Raw genomic sequence first — 21,724 nt, 5'->3', positions numbered from 1 at the left:
TAGCACTTCATTTAATTATTTAGGATATTTATTAATATATTCAACAGGATTTAAAAAACATGTGCGTCTTGATTGGGTGCGCACCTCACCATTACTTATATATTTATTGTTTCTATTGTGTCACACTTCATAATAAAAAACATTCTTTTACAAAAAACGTTCTAGGTTAACAGTAATAAAAATAATAAAATTGACGTTTTAATCCGAAAATATGGATCAAAATACAATTCAACAGTTTAGTCAAACTATGAAGGTGAGTCAGGGGCAACATATCGTCAACGTACTTTTTTGAATTTATCTGAAAGAGCAAAGGGTTAAGTATGAAAATACTTGTATACAACAAAATTTTTAATAGAAAAATATAGAAATTTATGCCGAATTAGAGAATGACGCTTATGGTGAATTTGGTGCTTAATGTGTCAGTATCTGTCAAGATGATTCTTATGTTCAATTATTGCATACACTTGAGAACAATAGATTTTTTTTTAAAGCTTAGTAAGTCTCTTCTCACAGGAGAATGAATATTGCATTTTTGTTATTGAAAGAAAAGAGGAAAATCAAATGTTATATTTTTAAGGCTCTCTTTATAGTCCATTACAGTTACACCTACCTCCCGATATATAAAGAAAAATATACATATATTTTTTTTCTTGGCAACTTGTGCCTGTGGAACACTTATTTTATTTTTTATTTATATATAAAATAATTATTATATTTACTTAAACGTTATATATTAGATATATATATGGAGATTATAAATGTAAGAAAAAGAACGTCGATGTTGAACTTTCAAACAATTAATTTGTATATAGATTAATTTATGTGCCTACCAATTATACACGTATCAAACACGAGAAATAAACTATTTATATGAAAAAAAAGTACAAAAATCATGAACAAATATTTTATTTACTTATTAACATCCGTTTGGAAAAAAAAGTAAAAGAAACAGGGGTGGCAGCGCGTCGTAAAATAAAAAAACTTTACCTAAGAAAGAAGAAAAATGATTTTAGCTTGATTTTTCAATTGAAAACTGTCGTGTCGAACATGCAAAGCTTTTGCGCTAAATTTTGCTCGAAATGCCGTCTCACCATCTTTTGTACTTGCATAATTAATTTATTAATACATTAATGAATTTCATAAGAGATTCACGCCTAATTTTCTAATCCAATAAGATTTCGTTCTAGACTACTACACAAAACCATGACACTTGTATTACAAACCTTTAGTTGTACAAAAAACTCATTAAAATAATTCACCAGTTACATGTTTGTTTTTATTATTTTTTTTTTTTTTACTTTAGATTGCAAACAGCTTAACAGTAAAAATTATTTTTTTCTATTATGTAATTTTAATTATTGTTATGTAGGAATATTTTTCTATTAGCCACAAACGTGTGAACTGAACGAAATTGTATTGGAAAGGAAAATATTGGGTTATTGGACTCTCCTTAATTTACTAACAATAACTAAAAGTTGACGATTGCTCCTTAAAAAATATTTCTACAGCATTTTGCATACAGCTATCAAGTATTGTTTGATAAAAGAAACATCAATCCACCTGATGACATCATTAATCATTAGACGTAATTTTCATCCATTTTCATAGATCCGCACAGCAGCACCATGATTTTTCTATTTTAATTCTAAACTAACAAAAATGCTCCACATGGCCAAGTTGACACTAACTATTAATTCATTTTTTTTTGCTCGCTCGCGAAAACTTCAAGTTCAAGGAACCATCTGCGCGCATGTGTGTACTACTCATCATTTTTTGTTTAAATTTTATTATCTCTTAACTTTAGAAGATTTTACGAGTGTATATTTATACATACATACGCGCGTGTGGCTTTATAAATTCTACCTTTCAGTTTTAATAATATATATGTTCTGTAAAATAATAACAGCAATATACTAGTACATAACGATGCTTCTGACATGCCTGGAATCATAATTTTCTTATACAATGGATCGATTTCACTCATGAGCCTCTTTCGAGATATCCGCTTGCTGGGGATATTTTTCAATTTATTAATCAGTATATTTATTTAATCCTTCTACTTAGTCAATAAAACTACATATACTTATGTATGGTAATTAATAAGCGAACACAACCCTTTTTAACCAAAAGTACTGGCACCATGTGTAATACGATTATCAGGTTTTCTGGTGGCTGGTGTGCACCCAAGCTGCGCCGAGTTATTCATACATCTAATTCTCTTAATTTATGCTCACTCTATCGTACAATAATTAAATATATTAATATTACCAGTTGTATTTTATTATGTATTAATCACACAAATATTGCTTCTTTTCTGATCTTTAAATAACTTAAATTTTTTAAGCTTAGAAATCTTTCAAAAATCTACAGATTTTTAAGAACCTATTTATTAACAAAAAAATTGTTTAAAAATAAAAATCTTATAATTCATACTAATGAAGCGATAGATTACAAAATATTATCGCTGATTTGTATTACTAACAATGAGTAGAGACTTGAAAAATAATTTTTAAATAAAACTGGGTTTGTGTTATTTTTTGATTTGAAACGCCTATAGGTGCAATTATCAGTGGGATGCTTTTTATAATTATCTTTTTCTAAATTATTTATTAATCATTTGATTTTAAGAAAGAAAAATCATACATTGTGCGAAGAGGGTACACGAGCCACACTTTTTTATCAGAACATTAACGAAAATTAATATAATTTCGTTTAACAAAATGGCGCAGGTTTTTTTGTTGAAATTTATATAATTTTATTATCAAAATAACTATATACGAACTTTCACTAGTAAATAACAATATCGTTTTACGTATGTGATGATTCAAACGCTTCAGACTAATCATTGTTATAACTTATACAAAAAAAAATTTAACTCTCGATGAAAAGTGAAAAACAAACTGCAAAGCGATGCTTGACTCCTTGCACTACTTTTTTTAATGTAAAATTCAAACTACTCTTTAACATCAGAATAAATATAAATAACATGAGTAACAAATGTAGAAATAACTAACATACGATAATCGTTGACCTACTAATCTAAATTTTTATGAAAAAAATTATTATTCGTCAATAATAATCTGCTTTTTTAGAAAAACATATTATTTAACTTCAAGATTTTTTTTAATAGAACGTTACTGTTCTACTAAGCATCGCTTTGCACTATTTAACATGTCTCACATTATTAGTAAGCTACGTATTGTAAATATTCGTAGCCTTTCAGTACATTGGATTTAAATTGTTAATTTATGTTTATTTTTTGTTGTCATGCAAAAATATAGTGTACAACCATGTCATTGAAAGGCAAAGATAATTTACAAAAGCAATAACGAGCTGACGTAAAAATAATTTTGAGTCAATAATCAGTATTTTTATATTGTTCAAACAATGTTCAACTTATTAATATTTGCGAGTAAAAATTATTTTTACACGACTCGTCTCATAATGAATGGAAAAAAAAAAAAAAAAAAAAAACGTGCTCGAGAGAAAAAATGAAATTGAAAATCACTAACCAAACTGTTTTTTCTTTTTTTCTATCTTGTTAACCCTGGTTGTCCATGGCCTGTAGGCTTGCGGAGTGCTAACAATGGAATTACCACACTCGTCCCGTGCTAACACCTGGACTACTTACAATATTGGACACACGCAGAGCATCTGCTGCGCGTTCGATCGCGACTACCTCGACTCACTCTCTCATTTTTTTTCTCTCTTATTATTATTATTATAATAATTATTATTATTACTATTGCCATCGTTGTCGTCGCAAGAAAACAAAAAGTGTCAGTCTCGCCGACTGAATTCTCATACGTCACCACCTTATCTGTCTTTCTTTTATTTTTTACATTTTTTATAACCTACCTTTTTCCCTATTTGGCTAAAAAATCTTGTTGCATAATCTAGTTGTCTTTATTATAAAGTTAAATTTTTTACGAAACATTTTTTTTTTTTTCAAAATTAAGTTTTGATTTAATTTTTGACCTCCGTATTGAATTTTTTAAGTTTTGTATTAATTTTTTGCCATCAATTTCATTGTAATCATTTAATTAACTTCCGTGATTTGTTTTGAAAAATATTTTCATCAACTGAGTACCATTTGATGAAAAAAAAAAAAAAAAAAAGAAAAAAAAGAAAAAATGAACTTAAATAAATTCAAAGGAAAACTCTAACAGGTGATGCCAGTTATTGTATGAAATGCATTACTTAAAAATAGAAAGTCAACGAACAAGACGTGAAGAATAAAATAAAGAACACTGTCAAGAGGAGGAATCTCACTGTACTTATTCAAGAAAAGAAAGAGAGAGAAAAAACGACGGAGTGAATGAGACGTTGATAAGCCATTATTTTGTATCGGCAATAGCTTCCTATGTATTTGTTATCCAAGAAAGTCATAGAGGAATATTGTTCACATCATGATGACGACGTCTTGCTGCGAAAAAATCGTAGTGCTGTAAAAAACGGGAACATGTACTCTGTGGAAAAATTGTGGATTATCAACGATTTTTAGTATAAGCGTAGAGGTAAAAGTTTTAGTGCGTAGAGCCCAACAGCGAAAATTGGAGAGGTCAATTATCGATGAAACTGTTTTAGTTAAAAATTTGTCAGAAATATTGAGAAAGAATTATATATAGAATAAAAAATAAATTTATAAATAACTATGTATAAGAGTACACATAAAAGTATCGTCGACAAAATTTTTGATGTACGAATCGGAAAAATCACGTAAATCAATTTATTAAAAAAAAAAAGTAAATAATAATAAAATGTTTAAAGTTGTATTTACCATATGCAGAAGGCGACGAATCAAATGATAATGCAGTTAACGTTAACGGCGACACTGCACGTAAACTTTTTCGTTTCATTAACTTAATGTTCTGCCCTGCCATACGATGTAATTACACATACAAGCGCATGTGTAAACGTAAAAAATTTAAAGTATGTGCAAAAAACTCATCGCCGACTACTGTTTCGAGATAATAATATATGTGTAATGTAAAAGTCGTAAATAGGATTTATTGTATCTATATTATTCTTGTAGTCGATAAACGTTAAGGGCAATCATTATGCACTGTAGATCATAATATTTTTCTTATAAATTTCCTTATCAAAGGAATTCAGAGCAAAGTTTACTTTCACAATAAAGTACGTAACTACTCAGACTCAGAAGAAATTAGTAGTCGTTATATGTTTTAATCTTGAATACAGACTTTACTGATTTTTTGAAGTAGGCAGGTGTATTAAAAGCTTTTACTTTCAATTTGACCTATAAATTATTTAATAAAATATGGAAAAAAGTCAGAGTAATCATCAAACGTTGCAAAAAAATAATAGCGTGATTTACGAATTTCTTGGGTGTCAATTCTTCAGTTTTTGAATAAATTAGCGCTTCGTTTATATCATCGATATCGTGATCACATGAGTCGTACTTGGAAAAATTATTCTAATGAAAAAATTTATTTTCTAAATTAGTTGTGGACAATCACGGATACATGCCAATATACATATAGATATATGAAAATTGTTAATGAAATTCGAATTTAATTATATTTGTTTAAATATTGCAATTATATATTATATCGATAGCTAGAATAATTAATAAATCTAAGATTAAATTCATTTGAGTGGCAATATATATTATAATTAGATGCAGTTGTTTATAAAGTCGTCTTATTTTCTAATAATTACTTGGATTTTTAATAGTTTACATATTTTATCTTAACGTTAGCATGCACATACAGCTGTGCAGAATAATGTGGCAATAGATGTATAATCACACCATTATTATATTAATTTTATCAATTTATAGATATTTATGACGTAAAACGGGCAGCGATGCAAATCACTAAGAACTATTAATCTTTTTAATATATCAAATGTTTATCATATGCCAGAAAAAATCTATAGAAGATCTGATTATATTTTATTTTGTAGAGTATACAGAATAAACTATATAATTTAATTTGTGTGTTATTTTCGAGAGTTTATATGTTCTTTGTTTTTTGCAATGATTTAAATATAAAAAAAAAAAAAATTTCATGGAAAAAATAATATTATAGAAACACGTTATGTCAATTTTCGCTCGTACGCGATGCAATAATCAATATAAGATTTTGTTCTTCGATATTGAAAATAAAGCTGACAATAAATAAAATATATATCTATAAATATCTTTTAATTTTGTGTCGACTTAATTATAATTGTGATGTGCGAAGCGCAGAATCTCATATTTGCGCAATTTTTTTTTTTTTTTAGTGCGCGAGACTATCAATTATGTGCCTTGATGTATTTCAGTACATTTTCTTGTTTTTTTTTGTGGTTGATTTTATCCAAAAATAAATTTAGGAAAAATAACAACTCAAAATAAGTATAATTACGTGATACTAACTGAAAGAATGAAAAATAACGAGATTAAAAAAAAAAAAAAATATGTACACATGGGTACAGCTCTATTCTGTACACATAATATATCGTGTGCGCATGATTTCTCTTTTTTTTGTTAATATTTTTATTTCGAGATCTGCGTATAAGTAGTGAAGGACACTATATCATGAAAAGTTTATTAACAGATGCATATTTTTATTACTTATATTTGAAAACTGTTACAGCAGCATTTGAATAAAATAAATGTCATGGAAATGTTTTGTTTTATTTATTTGTCCTTTTCTTTTTCAAAACTTCCTCTTTCTAATTCTTTTCAGGTCCTATAAGTATACTTTCTATTCGTCATGATGATCTGAATAGCAAAAATCAATTTTTTTTTGTCACAAAAAAATTTTTTTTTTGCATATTAAAATCATAAGTTGTGTTTACGTTTCAAGACAAAGATAAATGTAAAAAGTTGTTGGTTTCATACAAATGAATCTTTTGAGCATTTAGAGAAAAGTAATTATTTATTGTCATAGAATTCGACAAACGTTACAATTGGATGATAAGATGCATTTTTTTCGTATTCTTAAAACTTATGGATCAATTGTTTAGTTTCAATTTAAATGTAAAAATTTTATATTGTTAGTTTATGCTTTGCATTCGGTAAGTAATTCTACTTTGTAATTTCTACGTTGTATGACTGGGGTCACATTCGTTTATCAATTGAATGAAGTAAATAAATAAACTTTAAACAAAACACTATTTTACAAGCTTTTATCGTTTTATTCAACTTAATTATTCGCAAATCTCTGAAGAATATTAAAAAAAAAAAAAAAAAAAAAAAAAAAACTTTAATGCGTAAAGTACAATGAATTAAGTAAGTGATGTGATCAACTTAATATGGTGGTCACACAGGATGGTGTGTCATACTTTCATCACTTTTTGATATACATTTACACTAAATTATAGTTAAACAAGCGGAACACATGATGTCCTAATCAATTTAACATAGTACACCCCCCTAAGGCATTCGCACATCAGTAAAGAAGTGCCTGTTTAAAAGACTTTTAAAGGTTTTTAGAAAAACTAATAAAATTTTACAAATGATGATCAAGTAGACAATGTAATTTATTTATACTTAATTTATGCACACAGTGAACATTTAAAATTATTAGTCATTGATGGCAAAATACATCATTTTGGTTTTTGGAATGACAAACACTTATATACAATTCAAATCTGTACAAATATCAATGGAAGATAGATTATTTGCATCCATTGAAAAGATAGAAAAAAAAATTCAGAAACACAATGAAGTCTTTAACAACAATCTTAAATCTCTGAACATACATCATAAAGATTTACGCATTGATTAAGCATACAACGAAAAATATTTAGTTCTTACAAAACTTGATATTTAAAAAAACTTCCCATCAACTTAAAAACTATTGTATGAATTCTTATTACAATTTTTTAAAAATAAATCGATTATGAAGTCAATAGAAGAAAAAAATATCTTTGATTTAGAGAAATCGTTTTTTCAGATGAGGTTTAAGCCCACCCACACTCTTATTAGATTGTTGATTTTTGTAAAAATTTAAATTCGATTGTCTTTATATTTTAAGAAATTTACAGCTGTGTAAAAAAATCAGTCGTTCTTAAAAAAGATAATATAGACATCAGCTGCCTTGATAGATGTTGTAGACAGTTTGTTTTTGGGCTTAGCTGGAATTTATATGTTCTTAACAGACTTATACCATTCTGATGCTTTGAATAATTTGGAAAATGGCTGAAAAACACAATTTTTTCATAAATATGTTAATAGTATTGTGATAATCAAAATATTTGTATAATTAAGTGAGTATTTGTCCAATGGTTTTTTTTTTGTAAAATAAAGTGAGATGAAAACAAGAACATATTTTTACTTATAACAGTGGAAATCAAAATGTCAGTAGATAATGAAAGAAACATTAAAACATATGGAAACATTAATATTCAGAAAAGTTAACACAAAATAATATTAAAATGTAACCTTAAAAATCATAAGAATGTAAAAAAACCATTTTCAAATCAAGAGAGTTATCACGTAAGAATTGATAATTCAGTCAACTTTTTGCAGGCCTTACCGGATACCAACAATAAAAAAGTAACCATCAATTAAAAAAAAAAAATCAAGAGAATTCAAGTACTTAACAAGGATCAAACGTTAATCGTAATTTTCTTCAAATTTTCAATTCAATAGAGTAGTAATTCAAAGTTTGAACTCACCAGAACCACAAACTACAAAGATAAACAATGCCAAGAGCCATGGACCAACTGGTGATGACTCGTCCTGTGGTCTCTGCACAAAAAAAGAACAATTGTACAGTTATTATTTTATTTTTACACAAAGCATTATGACAAATAATGAAAAAAAAAAAAAAAACCCTCAATTCAAAAGTAAAAAAAATACAAATTCTCTTCCAGATGGATTAATCAGATCTAACCTCGACATGGGATAAGTCGTCCCTTAACTGAAAAGCTGAAACCCAAAGTTAGAAAACAAAAGATGTCTTCAACAATGACCACATATATCTATATTCGGTTCATATATCCCCCAAAAACTACCCTTTCCGTCCATAAATTAAAAAAAAAATCAAAGCAGAACACGCCGACAGCTGGGAAGACTTGTGTCAATGTTGGAAATTTAAACTAAGCAAGTACAACTCACCGACGATTTGGGCACGTTTCCGCGTTGGGTGATAAACTTGGTGGCCTTCTCGTTGGCGATGCGCATCCTCTGTTTTGGAGCCATTGTGTGTATTGTTATTGTACTTTTTCCTCCGATATGCTGCGCCCACGAAACGAAACCGATGCTCCAAAACGCAAAGTGACAACCCGACGAAATGCTTATAGGTGTACGTATATATATAGGACAGAGTGAAGAAACTGAAAGAGAAAGAGAGATAATCGGAACTGTCTTATGGGTGGGAAAGAGAGGGAGCTGTAATGATCCAAAGTTGCAGACGTGTCTGTTTTTCACTGCTGATGATTCGTGGCACTGATCGTCGATAGAGTGATCGACTGAATCGACTCTTATTGGGAGAGATACTTATACATGTACATTAAATTAAATTTCCAGTTGTTAAACTTGTGAAAATTATAATTTTTTCGACATTGTACAAATTTTTAATACAATGTCTTCCTATCGCTATCTAAACGATAGAAAATCGTTTTCCAACAATTAACTTGTTTAATTTAAATTCTGGGACAATTTAATCGATACGAAACTTGTAGATTAAAAAAATACTTTTTCTCTTTCGTGCAAAATTTCATGTATTTTGTAATAATTATAATAATATAAGCTTTCCCCTGTTGATCAATGTATCCGTTTGTTTGTCCTTAATTTGTCTATGTATTTATTATAATTTATTTTTAACTTTCACTTGTAAAAGTTATGCAGTATGCGGGTCTATTAAAATACACAAAAATAAAACAATGCACAAAATATAATAAAAATGATGAAAGAAAATATTTTTTCAATAAGTATAATTACTTTACCTATTTTATAAAATAATATCAATCGATTTAGTGATGCTTCGGTATAATGTATCAGAAACTAAATAATAAATTGAAACATCATTTATTTACAGATTAACTATGGGTAATGGTTGAATACTTATTCATGAGCTTCGTGTGAAAATTAAAAAAAATTTTATCTCAAATGTGTCTGTTAACTATTTGCGATTGAAAGAAAAAATATCACAACGCTTTATTTCTGACAGTAAAAATCAACTATTGCTATTTTACAAGATAATCTGTATGCACGTATTTACGTAATACATTGATTTTTTCAACTGAGGCAATAAATTGGAGGTAAACGAAGAAGCTGCAATCCAATATTAAGTAATTTTACAAGTTAACAAGATTCGATAAATAGCTTCAATATCCCTTCTTGTTTATTTAAAACATTTTATTTCAATAAAGCTGAATTATTATTGAATGTTTACCGTTACTTGAACGATCATACAAAAATTGACAAATATCGCTTTTATATGTGATACCGTATTTTTATATCTAAGTGCATGCTCTTTCTCTAATAAAATAAAATTTTTTGACTATACAATACATATACATCACGCACACATTTTAATTTTTTCTTTATTTTTAGAAAATTGTTTGTATTTATAAAAACGTTTTCACCCAGATCTTTTAATACGTGTTCTATTTCACAGTGCACCTATAATTGTTTTTTTTATCGTCAATATTGTAATTTTACAACTTACTTTGACAGGTATTTAAAGCACGTATGTCCTTAACTAAAAATATAGCCCTACATTTGGGTGAATTTACTTTGATTTATTAAAGGAATGTCACAGTAAGCAGTAAATCTTGCAATATTAACAGCACCAAATTAAAATATCGCTTAGTCTTAAAAATAGAAAAATATTACATGACTAAAAATTATGTGGGAAGCTGTTTGTCCCAATAATGCATCAATTAATTAAACCAAATAAAGGACGTTTCTACTCTAAAAAAAAAAAAAATTATAAAATAAAAACATTTTAAACTTTTATTCAACGAGTTAATTACAAAATCAGTGTGAGTTATTTTTTTTTTAACAAATAAAAATTTATTTGTATCAAGCATTTCAGTAGCACTGTCGTTGCTCTTTGAATATTTTATAATTAAAACATTCAAGTAGGAAATAATGTTGAGAATTGGCTTGACTGTGTAACGATCGACATCTATAAATTCATCAAGGCGATAATACTTAGATATCTTGTGAGGGAAACAAAAATGATACGTACATCGGACGGGAAGTAAATCGTAGACTACCTTTGAATCTGCCATTCAATACAAGAAGTTGTTATTACTAAGTTTATGAATTTTTTTCCGTTTGGTGCACACCAAGGCAATTATAGTAACAAACTCGATACTTACGGACGTTTGTAAATAACTTATTTAATTGTTTTTTTTTTTTTTTTTTTATTACAGCACTTATCATTCTCTCTCATTTTCACACTTTTTTACATCATACACTAAACTTGATTATTAACATTAGTTATTACTTCATTATTTCTCGGTTTGCTGATCGACATTTTAACGTCATTCAGACACTTCTATAAACATCTGTCGCAGTCCTTTCCCGTGCAATGTTGTTACGAAGACACGTAATAAATCTTGCATATCTTCGTGATTATTTTCACCTATATTTAGTCAAACGACGTATTGTCTTTTTTAGCATTTGCAGTAGGACTTATTTATATTTTTTCCTCTCTCTGGAAGCAGTATGATTAACAAACTGTACAAATCATTGTCAATAAAATCTTGGTTTTTGACTAGCGTTATTATTTTGAAATTCTTTGAAACACTAAAGTAGTATTAGATTACAATGAATAAAAAATAACGAGTCCCACTGTAAATGGCCAAACTGAATGTCTCTTTGCTGAGTCTTTTAATTTGTGTGACAATACAGCGGTAAAGATTCTTGTGATAAATTGTAGACATTGATAGGATTTAGTCTATTTTGACAGTGGAATAAATTTTCCGCACAAAAGCACTGGTGCCCGTGTAACCAACTGTGCCGCACATAATGCCCAGAGCTAAACTGAAAATTGCCATGTAACCAAAGTAGAAAGTAGTTTGGAAGAGGCCGTACATCCTGCAATACCATATTTGATACATTTAAAGTATTCAGTTTTGCACTTTTATTGTATGTCATGAATAAAATGATTACTTACTTAGTCTTAAAAAAGAAATAGTAAAACGAATAAAGGTAAACATAACCAGCCGTTGAAGCTGCCGCAAGAAAACTAGTCCATTGCCTAAAGAATTAACAGATAATTTAGCATTGCTTTAAGTAAATTAATTAATACGTATAGTGATACTAACCATCTGTAATCTTCTGCATTCAGAAGGAAGTATGTGCAAACAATGGTCACGCACACAGTGACTATCATCAGTATAATAAATACAAGCAACATGAAACCGTAGACATAGTATATCTTGTATGCCCAAAAGGATGTAAAAATAAAATACATTTCAATGAAAATTGATCCAAATGGCAGAATACCACCAAGCATGATTATAATCATTGGTTCCATAAACCATTTTTTTTCGGGTATAGGTCGAGGTACTGCATTTACTCTGCAGGGAGCATCTGGCGTTCCAGACAGATTGCGACCAAAAACCGTGCCGACAAGTGTCAATGGTAGAATTACAAAAATACAAATGCACGTTACAGCGACCATGGAGCCAAATGGAATAGCTCTGCTGGCATAGTAAATAGCAATGAAGTTGATGAAGAATGCTGTTCCACAGACTAAAACCGGCAACATAAAAGCACTCAGCAGCATCTGCTTGATCCAAACTCGGCCACCCATTCGAGCATACAGGCTACCACCGGCATAACCGTTTATAGGAGAAGTGATTGCATAGAGTAAAATTGCGGCAGACAGCATTGAGCCCCGCTCGGTATAAAGTTCTCCCACTATTGCAAAAATGATCACAAATAGAACTACAGCTGTTATCTGAAAATGTTAATTAACTTTCGTAAAATGGATCAATAGATACATAAAATGAGTAAAGAGTAATATTAACTTGATATCCGGCTCCAATAAGTGCGGAAAAGAGAATAGGATGATTGGCTGGTCTGAACACATCACCATGAACTTGTTTCCAACCATACTCATCACCCAAATCCCTCTCCATATCGTCCATTTCTTCATCTTTGCTATATCTTGCATAGTCTTTTCTCAAAGTGCGCATTAGAATCATGGAAACGAGTCCAACAAGGAATATAACCATCATAAAACTATTAAAAATACTGAACCAGTGAATCTGAAAATAAAATGTAATGATAACTAACTAAATGTTGTGAAATGTGCTTTTCTGTCGTAGCAAGTATATTTACCCTGTGTTGGAAGAAGTAAGGATCCAAGTACTTATCAAATCTATCCTTGAATAGAGTATTGGTTTTTTTCCAAATAACTTCATAAGTGAAGGGTATTGTTTTTCCTGGTTTGAGTTCGACTTTTGATTCACTTGTTAGATTTACATCTATAATTTGTTTTCCATTATAGCCTATATCTAATCTTTTGTGCGTCCAAATATAATAAGTGTCTGGATTGCGATCATCAGGTTTTCCTACTACACCTGTAAAATAAATTGTGTATCAATAATGAAACTTTATGTTTTTATGTATAGAAGAATAGCTATTAAAAAACTGACATACCCCAAATTGGTAAATCATCCATATACATTTGGTACCAATACTGATTATTAATTGCATACACAAAATCCTTGTATTTTGTAGCATCTAACTTTACACTACAATACTTTTGTTTTGGAACAGGTACTAAAACATTTATTATTCACTGAATAAGAATGAGAACGTAAAATAAATTTAATAAAGTACGCATCTTACCTAAGAACTCAATGTCGATTCCACTCATTTTGAGCTCTATACCTTCCAAAGCTTCGGATAGTGTTTCATGATAATGGCTTATTACTTCTTTAGGCCCCTTACAAAAAGGCAAGGAATAGTAGGAATAAGTTTCTTGTCGATTGTGGTATGGGCCAACTGTACTCATCCATAAAACCACTTCATCACGCTCATCATACTGAAAAAAGGTTGTTATGTACTCAATTTAATAAAATGATTTCAGTTGTCAAAAAATGTACATACGTTTATTAGGAAAGTAAAATTGTTACATTTTCATGACAGTAATTTTGAAATAAAAAATGCTAATTTAAGATTTGCAGATATAATTATTGAGAGTAAGTGAACAGTACAATGTAGATTTAATGCAGCATTACCAATGACATATGTCATATATATTAAAAGACAAGAAAATTCCTTGGAAAATAATAGAAGAAAAAGTTTAACATCTGTCTAAAAATAAAGAAGAATTTAATAAAATGTTGAATCAAATCTGTACACCAAAAAAAAAAAAAAAAAAAAAAAGTCAACAAACATGCCATGTGATGGGTGATTATCCTCAGTGATGTAAACATACAATCTCAGTTAACAAGATAAAGTCAAGCAAGGTGTTAACATAATGTTTTTGTCCACGTTGCGTCTGATAAGTATGTGAACATGTAAGGAATACGTCATATACCTATACCTTATCTCTCTCAGATTTGTTAGCTAAACGCCACGTTTTTAGTAGACGGGACACAGAGCTATGCTACTTAAAAACGTGAAGAAAAAAAAAAAAAAACAAAAAAAAAACATCGCTTACACACTATCAATCGTCAGTTTATAAATGTTATGGAAAAAAAAAAAAAAAAAAAAAAAAAAACAATTACAATAAAAGTAAAAATCAGTATCACACATGGGAATGGAATGATAGGTAGTTATGATAAGCTTACAATGTGATTGTGCTCGTCGGCGTGGCTGCTGGTGCTTAACAAAACTAGACAGGCGGCCAGGAAGCCAAGTCGGATCCTCCAGGTCCGGCACATTTTTTGTCTTTCTTCTTCGCCGCACAATTGCACTCACTTCCTTTCTTTTCCTGTGGTAATTGATGATTAGGCACTGGTAATCTCGTAACTCGTACAACAGTCGTAACTGCTATCACATATATGCACGCGCGTTCTCTCAAGTATACGGAAGCAAGGTGCACGCGTGAGGACGGTCGCGATCCTCGAAGTATGTAACTACTTTCACTTTAACCTCTGAAGTCTGGACAGCTCCGGACTTCTTCATCAGTAGGGTATTCTTCTGAAATTTATTACTCTCTCAGCTCTCAACTCTCTTCATTACACGTTTTCTCTCTCAAAAAGAGAGACAGAATGACACAAGTCGGGCGGCGATACTGTCAGCCTGTCCTACTAACTGTGTGGGTTCGCATAATGCGAATTTCGTATGTCAATTATACTTAACAATTGTTTCTAAACTTCGATAATTTTTTGCTGTTGACTCCCGTGCTATAGTGAGCTAGGGTGTATTCCGCAAATGCTGCCAGCAGTTAAGTTACGTAGGTCGTGGTAACGCCGCATGGTCGGGCAGCGCTAGCGTCAACCTGTACTAACTGTCGGTGGGTTCCGCATGTCAACAAACTTTGATATTTTTTACTGTTTTCGCTCCCATGCCATCTGATATTTCGGAGTTTGTTGACATGCGGAACCCACCGACAGTTAGTACAGGTTGACGCTAGCGCTACCCGACCATGCGGCGTTACCACGACCTACGTAACTTAACTGCTGGCAGCATTTGCGGAATACACCCATAGTCCGCAGGCTAAGTATACGTCCTTAACCGCCTTTTTCACTAACGTTTAGAATAATGATTGAGACAATCAATGATTGTATCATGAGTTTTTGTATAAAGTTCAATTTATACAAATAAGTTGGTAAATATAGGCACACATGATTAATATTTAAACATTTTAAGCTGTATAAATATATAACATAGATTCCAAATATGCATTATTACCGCTGGAATATGCTAACAAAACCAAATATCCGTCTTTCTCACCCAGCAAAATAATAGGTATCTGTATAATCCTGTATCAATTTATTGCACACATGCGAAATGTTCAATGACAGTAAACAATGACATAATTTCAAACTTTACTTTTAACTCTTCATTTCACACGTAATTTTACAATGCAATTGATAAATTATTATTCATACAAAAGTATTAATATTCTTATAGGAGGTCGATTTTCAGGCAAAAGATTATTTGTAAACTTGCCGTAAACAGCACAGCCAATGTCAACTTTTTATTTTCTATCGACACAACTAGTTGCGGCTGGTTTTAGCGTTTCAGATTTCTAAACTAAAAAGTGGCCCTAAAATTCTGAAGGAAAGCTTTAGATATTTTAGGTCCTAGAGCCATGTTGTCAATTATAAACCAGCCGCAACTTATTTGACAAATACAAAATGAAAATTCAACATTTTCTGTGCTGTTTGCGGCAAGTTTACAATTTATCTATTACTCGAAAGTATACATATATAGGAGGTTAATATTCGTATAAAACAAACACTGCAAACTTGCCGCAAGTAGCACAAACATCGTTAATTATTTATTTTGTATCTATTTCAAGAGTTGCGGCTGGTTTATAAGTGACTAAATGGCTCTAGAGCTAAGCTGCCTAAAGCTCTCCTTCAGAATTTCAGAAGCAATTTTTGGCCAAAAAAATCACGACCGCTAGATGGCGCTGATCCTGATGATTATAACTACTTATAGTAGAGCCATTTAATCAATTATAAACCAGCCGCAACTAATTTCGTAGATACAAAATAAATAGTTAAAGATAATTGTGCTACTTGCGGCAAGTTTGCAGTGTATGTTTTATACGAATATCAACCTCATATATATTTATACTTTTGGGTAATAGATAAATTGTAAACTTGACGCAAACAATGCAAACAACGTTAACTTTTTATTTTATATTTAAGAAATTAGTTGCGGCTAGTTTATAAGTAATTAAATGACTCTAGGGCTAAGCTGCCTAAAGCTCTCTTTCAGAATTTCAGAAGCAATTTTTGGCCAAAAAAATCACGACCGCTAGATGGCGCTGATCCTAATGATTATAACTACTTATAGTAGAGCCATTTAATCAATTATAAACCAGCCGCAACTAATTTAATAAATACAAAATAAAAAAATAACATTGTTTGTGCTACTTGCGGCAAGTTTGCAGTGTATGTTTTACACCAATATCGACCTCCCTTATATTTACACTTTCGGGTAATAGATAAATTGCAAACTTGCCGCCAATAGTGCAAGCAATGTTCACTTTTTATTTTGTATTTATCAAATTAGTTGCGGCTGGTTTATAAATGATTAAATGGCTCTAGTAAAAGTATAGTAATAATCATTTGGATCAGCGCCACCTAGCGGTAGTGATTTTTTTGGCCAAAAATTGCTTCTGAAATTCTGATGGAGAGCTTTAGGCAGCTTAGCCCTAGAGCCGTTTAATCACTTATAAACCAGCCGCAACTATTGAAATAGATACAAAATGAATAAATAACGATGTTTGTGCTGTTTGCGGCAAGTTTACAATCTATCTATTACTCGAAAGTGTAAATATAAGGGAGGTCGATATTGGTGTAAAACATACACTGCAAACTTGCCGCAAGTAGCACAAACATCGTTATTTATTCATTTTGTATCTATTTCAATAGTTGCGGCTGGTTTATAAGTAATTAAACGGCTCTAGGGCTAAGCTGCCTAAAGCTCTCTATCAGAATTTCAGAAGCAATTTTTGGCCAAAAAAATCACTACCGCTAGGTGGCGCTGATCCAAATGATTATTACTATACTTTTACTAGAGCCATTTAATCATTTTTTAACCAGCCGCAACTAATTTGATAAATACAAAATGAAAAGGGAACATTGTTTGTGCTACTTGCGGCAAGTTTGCAGTGTATGTTTTACACCAATATCGACCTCCCTTATATTTACACTTTCGGGTGATAGATAAATTGTAAACTTGCCGCCAACAGTGCGAGCAATGTTCACTTTTTATTTTGTATTTATCAAATTAGTTGCGGCTGGTTTATAAATGATTAAATGGCTCTAGTAAAAGTATAGTAATAATCATTTGGATCAGCGCCATCTAGCGGTAGTGATTTTTTTGGCCAAAAATTGCTTCTGAAATTCTGATGGAGAGCTTTAGGCAGCTTAGCCCTAGAGCCGTTTAATCACTTATAAACCAGCCGCAACTATTGAAATAGATACAAAATGAATAAATAACGATGTTTGTGCTGTTTGCGGCAAGTTTACAATCTATCTATTACCCGAAAGTGTAAATATAAGGGAGGTCGATATTGGTGTAAAACATACACTGCAAACTTGCCGCAAGTAGCACAAACATCGTTATTTATTCATTTTGTATCTATTTCAATAGTTGCGGCTGGTTTATAAGTGATTAAACGGCTCTAGGGCGAAGCTGCCTAAAGCTCTCCATCAGAATTTCAGAAGCAATTTTTGGCCAAAAAAATCACTACCGCTAGGTGGCGCTGATCCAAATGATTATTACTATACTTTTACTAGAGCCATTTAATCATTTATAAACCAGCCGCAACTAATTTGATAAATACAAAATAAAAAGTGAACATTGCTTGCACTATTGGCGGCAAGTTTGCAATTTATCTATTACCCGAAAGTGTAAATATAAGGAAGGTCGATATTGGTGTAAAACATACACTGCAAACTTGCCGCAAGTAGCACAAACAATGTTATTTTTTTATTTTGTATTTACTAAATTAGTTGCGGCTGGTTTATAATTGATTAAATGGCTCTACTATAAGTAGTTATAATCATTAGGATCAGCGCCATCTAGCGGTCGTGATTTTTTTGGCCAAAAATTGCTTCTGAAATTCTGAAAGAGAGCTTTAGGCAGCTTAGCCCTAGAGCCATTTAATTACTTATAAACCAGCCGCAACTAATTTCTTAAATATAAAATAAAAAGTTAACGTTGTTTGCATTGTTTGCGTCAAGTTTACAATTTATCTATTACCCAAAAGTATAAATATATATGAGGTTGATATTCGTATAAAACATACACTGCAAACTTGCCGCAAGTAGCACAATTATCTTTAACTATTTATTTTGTATCTACGAAATTAGTTGCGGCTGGTTTATAATTGATTAAATGGCTCTACTATAAGTAGTTATAATCATCAGGATCAGCGCCATCTAGCGGTCGTGATTTTTTTGGCCAAAAATTGCTTCTGAAATTCTGAAGGAGAGCTTTAGGCAGCTTAGCTCTAGAGCCATTTAGTCACTTATAAACCAGCCGCAACTCTTGAAATAGATACAAAATAAATAATTAACGATGTTTGTGCTACTTGCGGCAAGTTTGCAGTGTTTGTTTTATACGAATATTAACCTCCTATATATGTATACTTTCGAGTAATAGATAAATTGTAAACTTGCCGCAAACAGCACAGAAAATGTTGAATTTTCATTTTGTATTTGTCAAATAAGTTGCGGCTGGTTTATAATTGATAACATGGCTCTAGGGCCTAAAATATCTAAAGCTTTCCTTCAGAATTTTAGGGCCACTTTTTAGTTTAGAAATCTGAAACGCTAAAACCAGCCGCAACTAGTTGTGTCGATAGAAAATAAAAAGTTGACATTGGCTGTGCTGTTTACGGCAAGTTTACAAATAATCTTTTGCCTGAAAATCGACCTCCTATAAGAATATTAATACTTTTGTATGAATAATAATTTATCAATTGCATTGTAAAATTACGTGTGAAATGAAGAGTTAAAAGTAAAGTTTGAAATTATGTCATTGTTTACTGTCATTGAACATTTCGCATGTGTGCAATAAATTGATACAGGATTATACAGATACCTATTATTTTGCTGGGTGAGAAAGACGGATATTTGGTTTTGTTAGCATATTCCAGCGGTAATAATGCATATTTGGAATCTATGTTATATATTTACCAACTTATTTGTATAAATTGAACTTTATACAAAAACTCATGATACAATCATTGATTGTCTCAATCATTATTCTAAACGTTAGTGAAAAAGGCGGTTAAGGACGTATACTTAGTTTGCGGACTATGGGTGTATTCCGCAAATGCTGCCAGCAGTTAAGTTACGTAGGTCGTGGTAACGCCGCATGGTCGGGTAGCGCTAGCGTCAACCTGTACTAACTGTCGGTGGGTTCCGCATGTCAACAAACTCCGAAATATCAGATGGCATGGGAGCGAAAACAGTAAAAAATATCAAAGTTTGTTGACATGCGGAACCCACCGACAGTTAGTACAGGTTGACGCTAGCGCTACCCGACCATGCGGCGTTACCACGACCTACGTAACTAAGGTGGTTCTTCACGATGGCGCCGTATCAAAGCGACACGGGACCCTGTGATTTTCTAATTTTCGATTAGCGTATTATTTGCAACATAAAATATGTTGTACTGGCACTTGACTATAATATCATTGCATTTACATACAAATAAACAAGCTAATAAAGTCAGAGTAAGAGTTGTAAAAAAATTTTTTTTTGACGCAAGGTTCTGAAAATGGCATGTACGCTCCTACTCAAGCAGACGTTGCCGCAGTTTACACGGCAGACATTTCGTTTACGATTAAATATCGTATACTATTTCCCTGATTAGCCCAAACTTTTGTTATATTATTAGAAAGCTGAAAAGTTCTTCTTTCACTACAAACTTTTTCTATTACGATCTTTAGTCTACTTTACGAGATATTACATGATATCGTAGTGTGGAAAAGTAACCTACATAAGAACACATGTTAAAAGTGCATTTTTTGACTGACTTGTTTTCAAAAATTTGCCTGATAAAGGGACTTGAAATTTTAAAGAAAGATGCCTTATAACTTTAATAACAATCCCTCCAAATTTACCTGTAAGTTTAAGTAAATGGGTTAGGTGAAGAACCACCTAGTCTGCTACACCGATATTTCGGAGTAGTGTATCAGCGCCATGTAGCGTTGCGGATTTCGTGGACGACGTGGACGTGCGCAAACTATTTTCTAGGGGAACCGTCTTGAAAAAATCCCTAGAATCTAGGGTTTTCCGCAAGAAGTAAATCACTAGATGTATATGTAGATGTAGATCAAAAATCGTAGCAGGCTTGGGCTGTAATACAGCCGCTGCATAGTACTCCGCACGTAGGTCATTGATAATTGAATCTTATCTGATTAAATTAAATAAACACTCTCCGATTTTTGTGGATAAAATGAACTCTATATTTTTATTAGTAACTTACACAGCCATAATACAACATGATTATACATTGGTCTTTATATATTTGGGTAAAGTAGACATGGACCAGAAAGAGATTTGAAATGTAAAAGTTCAATCAAGTTAAACAAATAATGGTACTTCAGAGACATATAGTGAGTAAGGGGAAGCGAATAGACAGAGGGAAACCTATGATAAATTGCGTATTTTGATTAAAAATGACGTTAAAACAAGCAAATAACCATACGTAAATCGAATGGGTGCTGAGGGGGAGCGGGGGGGGGGCTGAGACTCTTGTCAACACAACTATATATAATACACATCATATATATATATGCAAGTAAATGAAATAATATAGAAACCGTCTGCTTTGCAACTTGTTGTGCTGCGCGCGCTTTCGTGCACTCGTGAGTATATACGACGGCTCTTACGAAAAACAACGGAACTCAGATTTTCCAATTTAAAATAACATTGGAATTTCTGAGTTCCGTTGTTTTTCGTAAGAGCCGTCGTATATAGGTACGTGGTTTGTGCACTCATATTCTCATATATACTTGTTTTTGTGCGCGCTTCTGCGTTTTCATGTATAGATGTCGTGATCGGGCTTCCGTACAAAACAGCAAAAAAAAAAAAAAAAAAAAAAAAAAGAAAATTGCCAAGTCTGAACTTCTTCCGCGCGCTTTCGGTTCAAGGAAGG

The 21,724-nt window shown here is 31.3% G+C and overlaps 3 protein-coding genes across 8 annotated transcripts in view; 1 reads left to right on the top strand and 2 right to left on the bottom strand.

The window, feature by feature from the left end:
* Positions 1-5,280, top strand: part of how (protein held out wings) — a 60,431-nt gene extending 55,151 nt beyond the window's left edge. For all 6 annotated transcript variants that reach the window (XM_023392482.2, XM_014363894.3, XM_089596759.1 and 3 more), the window contains one exon: positions 3,569-5,280. Coding sequence is in view for 1 of the 6 variants with exons in the window: in XM_089596761.1 (XP_089452887.1) it covers positions 3,569-3,615 (47 nt within the window). In the remaining 5 variants the exon portion in view is untranslated. The remainder of the gene's footprint in view (positions 1-3,568) is intronic.
* Positions 5,281-7,473: 2,193 nt separating this feature from the next.
* On the bottom strand, positions 7,474-9,340 carry LOC106647486 (stress-associated endoplasmic reticulum protein 2). The gene is made up of 3 exons (XM_014363906.2): positions 9,074-9,340; positions 8,632-8,704; positions 7,474-8,152 (listed from the first exon to the last, which is right to left on the bottom strand). The coding sequence occupies exons 1-3, from the start codon at positions 9,155-9,157 to the stop codon at positions 8,115-8,117; spliced, it is 195 nt and encodes a 64-aa protein (XP_014219392.1). The 5' UTR covers positions 9,158-9,340; the 3' UTR covers positions 7,474-8,114.
* A 1,612-nt stretch (positions 9,341-10,952) lies between these two features.
* TM9SF3 (transmembrane 9 superfamily protein member 3) lies at positions 10,953-15,347 on the bottom strand. The gene is made up of 8 exons (XM_014364128.2): positions 14,719-15,347; positions 13,772-13,967; positions 13,580-13,702; positions 13,259-13,500; positions 12,946-13,185; positions 12,238-12,875; positions 12,087-12,170; positions 10,953-12,007 (listed from the first exon to the last, which is right to left on the bottom strand). Exons 1-8 carry the CDS (start codon positions 14,809-14,811, stop codon positions 11,863-11,865), a joined length of 1,761 nt encoding a protein of 586 aa, XP_014219614.2. The 5' UTR covers positions 14,812-15,347; the 3' UTR covers positions 10,953-11,862.
* Positions 15,348-21,724: the final 6,377 nt, after the last annotated feature.

Source organism: Copidosoma floridanum, unplaced genomic scaffold (genome assembly GCF_036245765.1).
Source record: "Copidosoma floridanum isolate Cflo_tuat_1 unplaced genomic scaffold, Cflo_Japanese_pri ptg000030l, whole genome shotgun sequence".
In the NCBI taxonomy this organism is placed as follows: domain Eukaryota; kingdom Metazoa; phylum Arthropoda; class Insecta; order Hymenoptera; family Encyrtidae; genus Copidosoma; species Copidosoma floridanum.
The sequence above is the reverse complement of the archived record's forward strand: the minus strand, read 5'-3'. Positions and strand labels throughout refer to the sequence as shown.

Excerpts from the sequence above, each read along its gene's own strand:
- LOC106647486 (XM_014363906.2), bottom strand. The coding sequence starts at position 9,157 with ATGGCTCCAAAACAGAGGATGCGCATCGCCAACGAGAAGGCCACCAAG. Across the intron at positions 8,705-9,073 it reads GAAACGTGCCCAAATCGTCG|AGACCACAGGACGAGTCATC; the intron begins GTGAGTTGTACT and ends TTTTTTGTGCAG. Across the intron at positions 8,153-8,631 it reads CTTTGTAGTTTGTGGTTCTG|CCATTTTCCAAATTATTCAA; the intron begins GTGAGTTCAAAC and ends TGTGTTTTTCAG.
- TM9SF3 (XM_014364128.2), bottom strand. The coding sequence starts at position 14,811 with ATGTGCCGGACCTGGAGGATCCGACTTGGCTTCCTGGCCGCCTGTCTA. Across the intron at positions 12,876-12,945 it reads TTATTGGAGCCGGATATCAA|ATAACAGCTGTAGTTCTATT; the intron begins GTTAATATTACT and ends TAACATTTTCAG. Across the intron at positions 12,008-12,086 it reads TATTTCTTTTTTAAGACTAA|GATGTACGGCCTCTTCCAAA; the intron begins GTAAGTAATCAT and ends ATGGTATTGCAG.